This window comes from Priapulus caudatus, unplaced genomic scaffold, assembly GCF_000485595.1.
Source record: "Priapulus caudatus unplaced genomic scaffold, Priapulus_caudatus-5.0.1 Scaffold321, whole genome shotgun sequence".
In the NCBI taxonomy this organism is placed as follows: Eukaryota; Metazoa; Priapulida; class Priapulimorpha; order Priapulimorphida; family Priapulidae; genus Priapulus; species Priapulus caudatus.
In genome coordinates, this window is record NW_014577382.1 from 157,454 (window position 1) to 172,533 (window position 15,080).

General features: G+C 43.8%; 2 protein-coding genes across 2 annotated transcripts in view; both read right to left on the bottom strand.

Annotated features, from left to right (window-relative positions):
• Positions 1-202: 202 nt before the first annotated feature.
• On the bottom strand, positions 203-5,976 carry LOC106808998 (protein FAM179A-like). The gene is made up of 3 exons (XM_014811934.1): positions 5,900-5,976; positions 4,968-5,054; positions 203-4,073 (listed from the first exon to the last, which is right to left on the bottom strand). The coding sequence occupies exons 1-3, from the start codon at positions 5,967-5,969 to the stop codon at positions 3,853-3,855; spliced, it is 378 nt and encodes a 125-aa protein (XP_014667420.1). The 5' UTR covers positions 5,970-5,976; the 3' UTR covers positions 203-3,852.
• Positions 5,977-9,389: 3,413 nt separating this feature from the next.
• The window catches only part of LOC106808993 (protein FAM179B-like), a 55,024-nt gene continuing 49,333 nt past the window's right edge, over positions 9,390-15,080 (bottom strand). Inside the window, exons 13-15 of the mRNA XM_014811928.1 lie at positions 12,184-12,376; positions 9,980-10,128; positions 9,390-9,441 (exon numbers count right to left, since the gene is read on the bottom strand). Coding sequence (XP_014667414.1) covers positions 9,390-9,441; positions 9,980-10,128; positions 12,184-12,376 — 394 coding nt within the window. The remainder of the gene's footprint in view (positions 9,442-9,979; positions 10,129-12,183; positions 12,377-15,080) is intronic.

Sequence of the window (15,080 nt, forward strand, 5' to 3'; positions counted from 1 at the left end):
TAACGAAATGTATAGCATACCTGTTGTGGTTATTGTTGCTGGTGTATAAATATAATGCCTGGTAGTTTGTTTAAATTTTCAGAAATAATGCATTCTGGACATTAATTAACTCAGCAATGGCATAGACTGAATGTGATATGCACTAATGAACATAAAGTTTAGCATATAACAACCTACTATGTAATAAATAATAGGCCTACGCTTAAATTTCCTGCAAACATTTATTGAGCTTTCAAAAATGTAACAGCTGCAACATATATACATGTAAAGTTAAATCGTGTACAATGTAAGTGGCCATCTAACCTGATGCTATCACCACTAGCAGAAACTGCTAGCAGACATTTACCAACATTATGATCGAGTTGTCAGGAATATAGTGACGATTCTAGCGCATCACGAACAAGCATTCGGGGCACCGATTCAACAAACTACTGCAGTTAAATTTTCTAAAGACCACACATATGTGGTCTTTACGTGAACACTTTCCCTACTGGTGGTAAAATAGGTTAAAACTCACATAACTAAACATACGATGGAGACGTTTGCACTTGTGACTGGCCAGCTCGCTACCGGAGCTGGCCGAAAAATACACGAGAGTACCTCGCTCAGAGACTAGACGCGGCGTACCATAGCTACCTAGGAGGGTGAAACGACAGGGACTGCACAAACACCAAGACTTCGAACTACGGCGTTCTTCCAGATCATGCCTGTCACTGATACTTAGCACTACGTGGTTAGTGCGATTCACGACTTAGCTCTGTAGCTAGGTAGACCCTTGGTGAAAATCGCTGGAAACCACTGCCAGCATTTGCAGTCAAGGTGGCCGACCGAATGGGGGGAGGGGTAATGGAGACTAGTACACCCTCGCATCAGGCAAGCGGTCAACAAGCGCAGTCAGTACACAAATATCTCCGAAAGAAGACTAGCGCAAGAACGATCTGGACGGTTCGTCTGTACTAGATTTTAACAAATAACGACAGGCAGCACAATGAGCGCTATACACGGGATATGGAATCTGATCAACGTTTTGACAGTTGCCACAGACACCGACGCACAGTGCATCGGCTATTAGAGTTCTCTACATATCAGCAACCGTATTGAAAAAAAATATGCGCAAAGTATTTGCGAAGCACACACGTCCCTTTACTTGAATAGCTCTTTCTTTGGAATAACTCTAGACTGGATATCTATTACTATTCACATAGGCAGTAATTATCAAGTTAATTTACTAAAAGTAACATATTGTTTAAGAAGAGTATAGAACCATGGTTCGAGGACAATAAAATATAGCACTCATTGCAGCGCAATCAACATTTCTAGATTATATCAGAAATGGACGGAACGGATTTCCACAAATACACAATTAATGCATGTCGTACAAACAGTAACTATACACAACTGCTACAGAGAAAACGGATGCGAACGAACGTGTCTAGTTATTGTGGCATGTATAGGCCTAATCTAGACACTATTTAGTATCTAGTAATATCTGAATAGGCAAACCCCGAAGCCAACTCGTTTTTCGTTTACTCAAAATATAACTTACTATTACGAAAGTCGCCGCGCAAGTTCAATAGCCTGAAAGTTTCAATAATATCTGACCACGAATATGTGGTAAACCTGAACAAGAACAATAGTGGACGGTTTTCATTACACTGACATAAATCACCTTTCCATCGCTAAAACCTGAACAGAATGGACGGCAAATAGATTTGACAAGTTTTGATCATATTATATAGCTTTTCATGACCCAACATATCCACAGCATATCAACATATCAACATATTCCACGCGAAGATGGGAGAAACAACTAATATCTGGAATCTGAACACGCGCTGCCGAGTTAATCACAATCCAACCCATCGACTTCGCTATGACATTACTAAGAGAGCAAACCTTGACGCAGAATAGTCAGTCCTCATTTTACTGACGCCAATACGTCAGGAAACCAACCAGACTAGAAAAATAACATCTCATCTAAGACGGGTGACGAACGGTGACAGCGAGAGTCGTGCCTCGTTCTTTTATACACTCGACACCACAGGTTCTATATACTCACATGTGCCTTCCCTACACGGCCATCCAGACAACTGGATTGGTCATTCATTTTTAGTGCGCTTGTAATCTTACAAGTCCGTCAATGCCACTACGAACATACGTGAATGTTCATCAAACTAAGATAACACGCCTCTGTAACGTGTTGTTGGCTCGGAAAATGACTCTATACATTATACACGCTACTCAACACTCGTAAATAGCTGATACACCACTGCTCTTCCACAAGCTAATGCCAGCAATTCGATAGGCGGCGAAGAATGTACGAACAAAATCTTCGTCAGCTATGCAGTGCCTATAACAGCCATGTGATAGATGATCACGCGTGAGGAAAGCACAAGCAACGTTTACTACATCGAATAGGCTGAAGGCCTCTTCAAAAAACAGACTAGTTCATCGTTTAGACTTCGATAATTCCTATCATGCATTCACCAGGGACAAGTGAACATAGTAGCAACACGACATGGCCTGCACTTGCATGCACTAACACCATGAACCTATGTATATACATATACAGGTTCATGCTAAGACTAGTCCTTCACAAAAAAATGAGAAGCATTTTCTTTCTTAAAAACTTATAACATCGTGATTGTAACACATAACTAAAATTGTGGAGAACAAGATGGTAAACCGTTTCAAATTCTATTTAGTTGCTATATATATTGCACAAGAAATGTAGAGCATTTTTACAGTTGACAAATTGCTGAAAAAATTCAGAGGGTTTATATCTTTTATAGTTGCCATACAAAATTGCAACAAAACCGGCAGAGCTGAGCAAATTCATCGGATATCAATGAGATAACACAGTAAAAGCACAACTTCTCTGCAGTGACTAGCAGTAATGAAAACGTCTTACGCTACAGCAAGATAATGGGCCAGTAGGCCTATAGACCTCAGCACTACACAACTGCTGTAACAATACAATCGAAAGAACGTTAGGTAAAATTACTAGAATAAGCCACGTTTACAGGCAACTAGTAGTTTAATTCATAACTCGTATATACCATGGACGGCGGGTTATATTGTATTGCACACGTATACACATTGGACGTATTGCACACTTATATATATATATATATATATTTATAAATAGGCTAATAATTATGATAATAAAATATATTTTGTGTGCACATTAGCAACGTGTGCTATATTGAAGCAAGCTGTTATTACATCAGAAATTGCTTCACACTCTGTTAGCCTGAGTGTTAATAAATTGCTGAGCATAATGCTATACAACATGTACAAGTCACGCACACTCGCACGTACACGCACGCACGCGCGCACACACACACCAAACACTCATCTGTACGTGCAGTCTATTGTCACAATGACAGCATTCCTGGTCCTTCTCAATTTCTTCTTCCATCGTTGAGCCACCTTTGACTTAACACGCATTAGCAGTATGGGAACAGCCACTATTCTTCACTACATGCTCCTGTGTTTGCGTCAGAATCAGAAGCTCCCAACAAGTCCTCGTTCATATTCAGCACTCGTACAGAAAGCTGCAATTCAGTCCTCCGTATCGCAAAAACAACACATTAAATCAGGGCGCATCTACTTCTGCATTCTTGTCGGAATCGTGAATGCTTCGTCGGACTCACTCACGCTCGTGTTCACTGCAGGAACCTGGCCGCCACAACAACAACTTCAACACTCTCGCCCGGGGAGAGTAGCGAACATTGGAACTTCTTATGTTTCAACTTCATGCAGCAAACGTTGGCCACCTACGTTGGCAAGCTCTTGTGTTTAATGTCAGCCTGCTTGGCTCCGGGGAGAGTAGCGTACGTTGTTAGCCACCTACCGGAGCATTTTCATGAGCAAGCTCTTGTGTTTAATGTCTGCCTGCTCGACCAGCGGCTGCCCCATCACGGAGTACATCTGCACGGCCAGCTCCTGCGCCGCGGAACGTAGCTCCGCGTTGCCGCTAACGCTGGCTTCTTCGAGAAGTGACCAGAGCACGGGCAGCGTGTGTCGCACCACCTGACTCTGCTTGTGTGGCCACAGTTCCACAGACACGACTGCAAGAGAGTGTGGGGTTAGTGACCCAGTGCTGGTGTTTAAGATGGGTTAAGCTGGGCATAAGTGGGGTTAGTGACCCAGTGATTCTTAAGCTGGTGAATCGTTCACACGAGGGTGAATGAAATTATTTAGGGGTGAAGAAAAATGGGTGAAAAACATAAGGGAAATTTAATCACGGGTGAATGAAGTTTTGTGATAAAGACTTGAGGGTGAATGACACTGAAATAGTTTAAGGAACTGGCATTAGTCCATGGCTGGTGTTTAAAGCCTATGCAAACCCCCAAAAAATACGTATGTTAAACCTAGTAATGTGTAGCTATGTTATTTCTCAACTATGTGCATTGGTAAAAAAAAATTCTTAAATACTCTATTTTAACGTATTTTAACGTATTTTTAACGCGATTTTGTAAATGAACAATGTGAGAAACATAGTTTCTAGTGTGACGTAGTTTCGGGAAATCATTTCTCGAAACACGAGTCAGCTCATTGGGTTCGCATAGGGTTTAACGGCTTCACAACAGATGGCATAACGGCTGGATGCAACTGAAGGAACTCTATGTCTATTCGAATATCCATGGGAAATTCACGTATGACATGACAGGACATCGGAATTAGACGTAACATGTATATGTACAGTCACTGATTACTCCCTACCCCTCCCTACCCATAGATTGTAGATAAAAGCCGATAAGCCGATAAATGTGAATTTACACCATATATTAATATTATTATATGATATATGTATACATATATATTATGTATATATATATATGATACATGTATCATATATATTATATCATGATATTATTACCCATCGATTATGCACTCTAATGAAAAATTTATAATAGCATTATAAATACATTTGCACAGTGTAAGGACTAAGTGATACATACCAGATAGTCGCCTCACAATATCAGGCTTGCCCTTCATATTTCCAAACTGAGCTTGATTGGCAAACTGAGGCAGCAGTACTGCATAATCTATAAAATTACAAACAGAAAAGAGAGAATAAGTATGATCGTAAATATACACACAGAGCAACTAGTGCTGCTCATATTTTACAATGGTATTCTTAGTAAAAAACTTCAGGAAATGTAAATTATGACAAAAATAGACCGCATTGTTGCATTCTAAATTGAATTCGAAATGTCAAGCTCTTATATACAAGTATATGTATTTATTATTATTATTATTATTAATACTACTACTACTACTACTACTACCAATTTAGTACACGCACTTTAACCCTAGCATTTGCTCAGGCAGAGCTCAGTTTAACCTACACGGCATGACACGCTATCAGCCGAATTCGTCTGCATCGGAAAACGCAAAACTCCGAGTGACGGACAATGTCGGAAAGGAATACTCACCGCACAAGGATAGTTTGGTACCCCCAGCAAACGTGTTTTCGCACACACGCTAAACTAATCCCCCGGGGGTGGTTAAACTTGGCTTGTGCTAACGCTGATAGGGTCTATGTCTCCCTGGGTACTGCCGGAATGTACCCTGAAAACGGTCCGGTATACCGGAACGTACCCTGGTAACTATCTGATATGGTTAGGGTTAGGGTTAGGGTTAGGGTTAGGGTTAGGGTTAGGTTAGGGTTAGGGTTAGGGTTAGGGAGTAGGCGTATGGCAACTCCCTAGACTCGTTAGTGGAGTAGGCGAGGTACGGTCGGCATATTAGATAGTACCAGGGTACGTTCCGGTATATCGAACCGTACCAGGGGTACCCTCGATAGTACCTGGGGACATAGACCCTCTCAGCTAAACTAATCGCCCCGGGGGTGGCTAGGCTAAACTAGGCTTGTGCTAACAACTCAGCGCGAGGTAGCTCATCATGAGATCGAGAACCTCTACGGACGTGCTCACGATCTCCTTGTTCTTCGACGCCATGCTGCTGGTGAGCGCGGCATGCATGACGCGACCACGGGATCGAGCGCCTTGCGATGATCGCACCATGTCGCGCATCGTCCTGCAGGGCGAGCAGGTTCACCTTGCTGTTCGTGTCCGTCAGCCGCAGGACCAACCTTGCGAATATCTGCCGGAGAGGAACGCGTCGATATATGCGTCAGATGTGAAGTTTACGCGCGAAGTGGCGATTGCGTTACCGTATGCGACGACATCCGTTATTGCGTGTGCGTGACATCGTTATCCAGTGGCTAACTGAATGTGATTTCTTCGGGGCAGGAGGGCGTTTCTGAGCTTCTTGTAGCCTTGTCGTTACTCGACAGTGTTCCCTATACAGTGGGGAGATTATAATGCAGGCAGTCGTTTCTAAGAATGGACATCCAGGAGGTGTACAAATGCTTGGTAAACACATTCTGAACGTCGACACAATATAACCCAGCCCATAACGTAGTCCATGAAAAAACATAATAAATGGAAGCATAAGATAAGAAAAAACTACACTCATTGTCAGAAACATGCAGAGAATCGTAAATGAAGATCGCATGTCTAGGATGTCATAACTTTTGACACACCGTTGTCGTTGATCCCTGGACAACAGGCCAGTATTTTAACCGAGCCGCACGCATTACTGCTACGTGGTCGGCCAGGGGCAGACGTTGAGAAACTATACTCATTGTCAGAAACACGCTCAAAGTTACGACATCGCACGTCTAGGATATCATGACTTTGACGCCTAAAGCATTATGATCTCTGACCAGTATGGCCGGAGTCATCACAGGCCCCTGTATTTACACGCAGCCACTCGCGCATGTGTCAACCAGCGACAGACATCGCCGCGAACGCTGTCATATCTTGTCACATCTCTGGCTCACCTGCATGAGGTCACCCGCTCACCTGAGCGACGTCACCGCTCACCTGCGCGACGTCACCGTTCACCTGCCATGACGTCACGCCTCACCCGCGCGACGTCACCGGTCACCTGCACGATGTCACGTTCACCTGCGCGCGTCACTCTTCAGCGGCGCGAACGTCACCGCCTCACTCTGCCGCGACGGTCACCGCTCACCTGCGCGGACGTCACGGTCACCTGCGCGACGTCACGGTCACACTGCACGATGTCACCGTTCACCTGCACCATGTCACCGTTCACCTGCGCGACGTCACCGTTCAACTGCCATGACGTCACCGCTCACGCTGCTCGACGTCACCGGCACCTGCACGATGTCACCGTTCACCTGCGCGACGTCACCGTTCACAGTGCGCGACGTCCACGCTCACCTGCGCGACGTCACCGGTCACCTGCGGCGACGTCACCTTCACCTGCACACGTCACCGCACACCTGCATGATGTCACCCGTTCACCTGCGCGACGTCACCGTTCACGTGCGCGACGTCACCGCTCACCTGCGCGACGTCAACCGGTCACCTGCGCGGACGTCACGCTCACCTGCGCGACGTCACCTTCACCGACACGACGTCACCGCCTCACCTGCATGATGTCCCCGCTCACCTGCATGATGTCACCGTTCACCTGCGCGTCACCACCGCTCACCTGCATGATGTCACCGATCACCTGCATGACGTCACCGTTCACCTGCGCGTCACCACCGCTCACCTGCATGATGTCACCGATCACGCCGCCCGAGTTCATCGCTGTCATCTCCTGCAGCTTCTCGAGCGCCTCGTATCGCTGCTTCCAGTCGCTCGCCCCCAGCAGCTGCTCAGCTCTGCCGTCACGTTGGCGCTCTGAGGCTTCCCTTGCCTGGCCTATTCTTCAGGCTTCCCGTGAGCGCACGCTGCTGTTGGTGCCCCGCGCTAACGTGCCCCTGAGAGAACGATCGAAACACGTCAGATTGAGTGTGGCACGATAGATGTTCGTGTGAAAGCGATCTGAGGGTGAAAGCATGTAGCAAAGTATGTAGAGGCGCACTATGCTATAGCTAGATCTGTGAACACGCTCAACTGGCAAAAATATATTCATGTTGTCTTGATTGATGTGTATCTTGAACTATATGTGTTTACCACATTCAGTAATTACAATTCATGCTCGACATATGAATGCCTGAAACAATTTTGAGCAGAGACAAACATATCGCGATGTATCAACAAATGAATGCAGTAATTTCTACGAAATCTCATCACAAGATTCTGCTTAAACTACTGCAACGCGAATTTAGTCTCATCTAAGGAAAAGGTTTACTGGCTTACTTTCCGCTAGGGTGGTTGTCTCGGCCGGACGATGCGCTCGAACTTCCTATAGAGGAGGATCCATGGCTTTCTAGCTATAACCCTGCAAATGAGCATACAGCACATCATATATTAGCATTGAAATCAGCGTATAAATCAATATAACTGTGTGGATATACTTTCTCAATGTGACAGCTTTATAATAGAAGCTAATATAAGTGCATGGACCATTAATATAATTAAAAGATAAGTTGGAACACGACAAAGGATTAAAATACTGAGAAAATGCAGGGTGGTCCAACATCCCGATTTCGTTGGGATTATCCCGAGTTTGCTCGAAATTCCTTCGTCGGATAAGGAAAATCCTGATTTTCGATATTTTGCACGCACTATCTCGTGAAAAAAAGTCAAGAAATATTTTCCACTTAATTTCTCACGATTGTTAGCAATAAAATCGATTCTGAACGCTCCGTTGCCTTCCCTGCATGCATTTCGAGCCTGAGCAAACTTTACATACTAACTTATAACTAATACAAACCAATTCAAACATTAGTTGCTGTCATATCAACGATGGTGTTGTGAAATAAATGTCGTTTGATTTCTAGTAAGTATTGACGTTTATTTTATACAAACACAAAACGATTACGTTCCCAGATCCTAATTAAAAATTCGGGAGGGGACATGCCCCAGACACCCCTCCCCCTAATGAAAATCCTAATTTCTTAAGTCTACAGGTTGGACACTCTGAAAATGTCGTATCTTGTGTAAACACTACTTCACTAGCATACCTTAAGCTTGATGCGATCCAGTGCAGGCGAATATTACTTAATTGCGATGGGGTCAGGTATTTAGTGAGACACTTCTCAAAATCTGGATGTCCATCAAAAGGGAGAAAATCTTTTTCCCGTAAACTCTGCAAGACAACACACAAACAATCATGCACACCCGATACTTATGTTCATAACATTACTACGAAGATTGCAGTGTTTCAATCTTTGTGATATCACACTTTTCCTGTAGATTGGCAAACAGATAGAAAATCAGCGCAGGTACATATGCGTATATAAAAAAAATCAAATATACGCTTAGGGAAATGAACTTGGCACCCACCTAGGTTCCTGCGAGTCCATCGGCAACAATCTTGCGCAGCAATGAGCATCTTGTCAGTGACACTCTTCTGTCCATTCAGCACTTTAGCACAAGCACCCATCGTCTCGGTCAATTGTCCCAAGAACTGTGCTGTACTGCTCGAATGGCCGGGTTCCTATGCCTACATAAACATCATCCAGTCATCACAGTTCAGTCATCACTGTGTTAGACTTACTAGTATTGACCAGTAAATTCTTTTAAAATCTTTGAAATGCAAACATGTAACGTTAGTTTGTTTCAGCAGAACAGGATATGTATGTATATGAATTGACTTTTAAACTACTCTATTATCAATTCTTAACTATGTGCTAATGTGACTTATAGTGTACATTTTTTTAAACGGCTCTATTTTCAATTCTTAACTATGCTATTTATTATGGTATTGTGATTCATTTCGTGAAACCAAACCCTTAGAAAAAGATAGCGAAATGCGCTTGCCATGTACAGTTAAACCTCGATTATCCGAACGAGACGGGCGGGGAGTATTGTGTTCGGATAACTGATTGTTCAGATAACTGATCTGATCGTATTACCGTTAAATATTCACAGCCCGGACCTTGAGAATCTTGTTCGGATATCCGAGAATCGAATAAATGTGATGTTCGCATAAAAACCGGGTTAACCGTTAATGCTCTTGACGATTCAACAGCGTGACTTACGTTTGACCAGCGAGCACGAGTGCTAGCAGTGCCTTCTGATGAGTGACGTTCTCCACCATGGCAGAGAGGGCTCTCTCTGCTGCCTCCCTGATAAACGTGTTACTCTCACCAGTCTTGTGCAGCAGAATCTTCGTGATTACTTCCACATCCTACAGACAAGAAACCCCACATGTAATCAGTTAACCCCCTGAAACAGTGAAAACTGAAATGTGATACAGCGAGTCGCAAGAATAGAAATAGCGGTTGTAAAGCTACTGCACATCCACCGCCGAGCACACCAGAGCCAATTACTCGCAGTGATTTAGTTATGCTTAGACACTGATGTAGACTAGAGTGATTGTTTTTGTTAAACAAGTATGTATGCATGAGTATTAGTATGCATAGTAGGCACATGGAAGGCATCACACTACTAAGTCTATGCATTCGTAAGCATTATTTGGCAGTAGTCAAAATGCACGTTTTGAATAATCTTGCTTAAACAGTACGTTTCATTTTTGCATTCGGCAAACCTTATTTCTTATGGTATGGCAAATTCACTTTTCATTTGCAACACCTACATTAAATGAAAGTGTCAATGACACTGTAGCTCACCTTGGGTGTCATAGAAGATGGAGGAGGGATATATAAAGCAAGAGTATATATGAGAGAACTCCCATTATATAGCATATCTCCCATTATATACTCTTGATAATGATATATGCATAAGTTTTGATGCAAAAATAAATGTTTCAGATCTGAAAGTCGGAAATCTTGACGAGAAATGGCACTACGCCTAAATGATCGCCATTTTGGTTTTCGAATATCGCTCAAATAAAAACAATAAAATATTCCAGTCAAATTACTGTAATGAAGAATCTAAAACACAATATTACACGTATATAGGTATGATTGTAGATTTGTTGACCAGTTAGACGAAATAAACGTAATAGGACGTTGTCAACGACTCAACAACTGTTTTGCCTTACACATTCACATACCAAAATTTAACAAAATCAAATGAATTTAGATGGCCATTTTCATTTTTGCCAAAAAATGGGCGTGGCTCGAAAGTAGGTCGACTGGCGTGCTCCAAAATAGGAAGTTCAAATCTCTCCCATAGGAGTAACGACTATATGTAATTTGAAACATGTGGGTCAAACGGTTCTTGAGTTATCGTTGACCGTAGCCAAATGTTGACGGACGGACGGACGGACGGACGGACGTACGACGGACGACACCGCATGGCAATAGCTCATCTTGACGATGTCAAGGCGAGCTACAAAATGGCCACCACAGAGCCGAACGCTCTTCACATGATTTAAAGGATCCTTTCCACCTTGATCCACCATCAGATCACCGATAGTAAGCACACGATCAAGACAGACAGGTGAAACCAGGTAAACAGTGCATCTTGATCGCAACCATACACTGCAGATGCCATCTACTATGCTCTACTGCACTCACACGAAACTTGGTTACACTGACTACTGTACTAGATTCGTGTCTAGTGCACTCACACGGGTTTGCGATATTACCTACCCTACTAGTCTCACTGCCTCATGTCTACTGCCATCACGTGGGTTTGCGATATTACCTACCATACTAGTCTCAGGTCTACTGGCCTCACGTGGGTTTGCGATATTTGCTGCTGTACTAGTCTCAGGTCTACTGCCATCACGTGGGTTTGCGATGTTTCCTGCTGTACTAGTCTCAGGTCTACTGCCACCACGTGGGTTTGCGATATTACCTACCCTACTAGTCTCACTGTCTCAGGTCTACTGCCATCACGTGGGTTTGCGATATTACCTATCATACTAGTCTCAGGTCTACTGCCATCACGTGGGTTTGCGATATTACCTGCTGTACTAGTCTCAGGTCTACTGCCATCACGTGGGTTTGCGATATTTCCTGCTGTACTAGTCTCAGGTCTACTGCCATCACGTGGGTTTGCGATATTACCTACCATACTAGTCTCAGGTCTACTGCCATCACGCTGGGGTCTTGACCCTGTCTACTGTGACTGTGATACTCTCGAATCTACTGTCTTCACACTGGCTTGCTATAGTACTTACCGTACTAGTCTCATATCTACTACAATGACATGGGCCTTAGAATGCTGGCTACCTTGCCACTCGTGTCTACTACACTCGTACAGATGCTGGCTGCCTTGCGACTCATGTCTGCAGGCCGGCCTGCGTCTGTAGGCAGCAGCAGCGACGACGTACCGTGTCCATGTTCTTTTGCAGGTGTATGAACATGTGTCTCATGCAGACCATGGCAGCGGTGGACACCTGCGAGCGTAGGTTCTTGATCTCGGCCATCATGGCGACGTTGACGGCGTGTAGCTGATGCAGCACGGTGTCGGTGTGATGCGCGACGAGCCGGCGCAAGTAGCTGATGCCGTCCCTCTTCTGCTCCCTGCACACATGTATAGACGTACAACGTGAATAATATGAATCCATGTACATATGCCTAGGCTAGATCTACTCCCATCCCGCTTCTGTTCCCTGCACACACACACATCCCTACAACATGAACACGAATACATCCATGTACAGATACCCAGGCTAGATCCAAGCGCTTCTGCTCCCAGCACACACACACAGACACAACTTGAACATGAATCCATTCACATACAATCATGCACACATGCACACGCACGCAAACACGCACGTATGCACACATACGCATGCACAGTCGCACATGCATGCACACATACGCATGCACAGTCGCACATGCATGCACACACCTGCATGTACATGTGCATATAAATACACACACGCACGCACATACAATCATGCAAGCACGCACACACCTGCATGCACACGTGCATACAAATATATACACACATGCACATACAATCATGCACACATGCACACAGGCACACGAATGCAAACACACACGCACGTACACATGCACGCACGCACATCACCTGCGCGTCACCACCGCTCACCTGCATGATGTCACCGATCACCGCGCCCGAGTTCATCGCTGTCATCTCCTGCAGCTTCTCGAGCCCCTCGTATCGCTGCTTCCAGTCGCTCGCCCCCAACAGCTGCTTCAGCTCTGCCGTCACGTTGGCGCTCTGAGGCTTCCCCTTGCCTGGCCTCTTCTTCAGGCTTCCCGTGGGCCGCACGCTGCTGTTGGTGCCCCGCGCTAACGTGCCCCTGAGAGAACGATCGAAACACGTCAGATTGAGTGTGGCCACGATAGATGTTCGTGTGAAAGCGATCTGAGGGTGAAAGCATGTAGCAAGTACGTAGAGGCGCACTATGCTAAGCTAGATCTGTGAACACGCTCAACTGGCAAAAAATATTCATGTTGTCTTGATTGATGTGTATCTTGAACTATATGTGTTTACCACATTCAGTAATTACAATTCATGCTCGACATATGAATGCCTGAAACAATTTTGAGCAGAGACAACATATCGCGATGTATCAACAAATGAATGCAGTAATTTCTACGAAATCTCATCACAAGATTCTGCATAAACTACTGCAACGCGAATTTAGTCTCATCTAGGGAAAAGGTTTACTGGCTTACTTTCCGCTAGGGTGGCTGTCTCGGCCGGACGATGCCCTCGAACTTGCTATAGAGGAGGATCCATGGCTTTCTAGGCTATAACCCTGCAAATGAGCATACAGCACATCATATATTAGCATTGAAATCAGCGTATAAATCAATATAACAGTTGTGATATACTTTCTCAATGTGACAGCTTAATAATAGAAGCTAATATAAGTGCATGGACCATTAATATAATTAAAAGATAAGTTGGAACACGACAAAGGATTAAAATACTGAGAAAATGCAGGGTGTCCAACCATCCCCGATTTCGTTGGGATTATCCCGAGTTTGCTCGAAATTCCTCCGTCGGGATAAGGAAAATCCTGATTTTCGATATTTTGCACGCACTATCTCGGGAAAAAAAGTCAAGAAATATTTTCCACTTAATTTCTCACGATTGTTAGCAATAAAATCGATTCTGAACGCTCCGTTGCCTTCCCTGCATGCATTTCGAGCCTGAGCGAACTTTACATACTAACTTATAACTAATACAAACCAATTCAAACATTAGTTGCTGTCATATCAACGATGGTGTTGTGAAATAAATGTCGTTTGATTTCTAGTAAAGTATTGACGTTTATTTTATACAAACACAAAAACGATTACGTTCCCGGATCCTAATTTAAAAATTCCGGGGAGGGGGACATGCCCCAGACACCCCCTCCCCCTAATGAAAATCCTAATTTCTTAAGTCTACAGGTTGGACACTCTGAAAATGTCGTATCTTGTGTAAACACTACTTCACTAGCATACCTTAAGCTTGATGCGATCCAGTGCAGGCTGAATATTACTTAATTGCGATGGGGTCAGGTATTTAGTGAGACACTTCTCAAAATCTGGATGGTCCATCAAAAGGGAGAAAATCTTTTTCCCGTAAACTCTGCAAGACAACACACAAACAATCATGCACCACCCGATACTTATGTTCATAACATTACTACGAAGATTGCAGTGTTTCAATCTTTGTGATATCACACTTTTCCTGTAGATTGGCAAACAGATAGAAAATCAGCGCAGGTACATATGCGTATAATAAAAAAAATCAAATATACGCTTAGGGAAATGAACTTGGCACCCACCTAGGTTCCTGCGATCCATCAGCAACAAATGCTTGCGCAGCAATGAGCATCTTGTCAGTGACATCTTTCTGTCCATTCAGCACTTTAGCAGCACCCATCGTCTCGGTCAATTGTCCCAAGAACTGTGCTGTCATGCCTCGAATGGCCGGGTTCCTATGCCTACATAAACATCATCCAGTCATCACAGTTCAGTCATCACTGTGTTAGACTTACTAGTATTGACCAGGTAAATTCTTTTAAAATCTTTGAAATGCAAACATGTAACGTTAGTTGTTTCAGCAGAACAGGATATGTATGTATATGAATTGACTTTTAAACTACTCTATTATCAATTCTTAACTATGTGCTATTGTGACTTATAGTGTATTTTTTTAAACGGCTCTATTTTCAATTCTTAACTATATGCTAACGTGACTTATAGTCTACCCTTTGTAAAACGGCTCCATTTTCAATTCTTAACTACGCCTATTTAT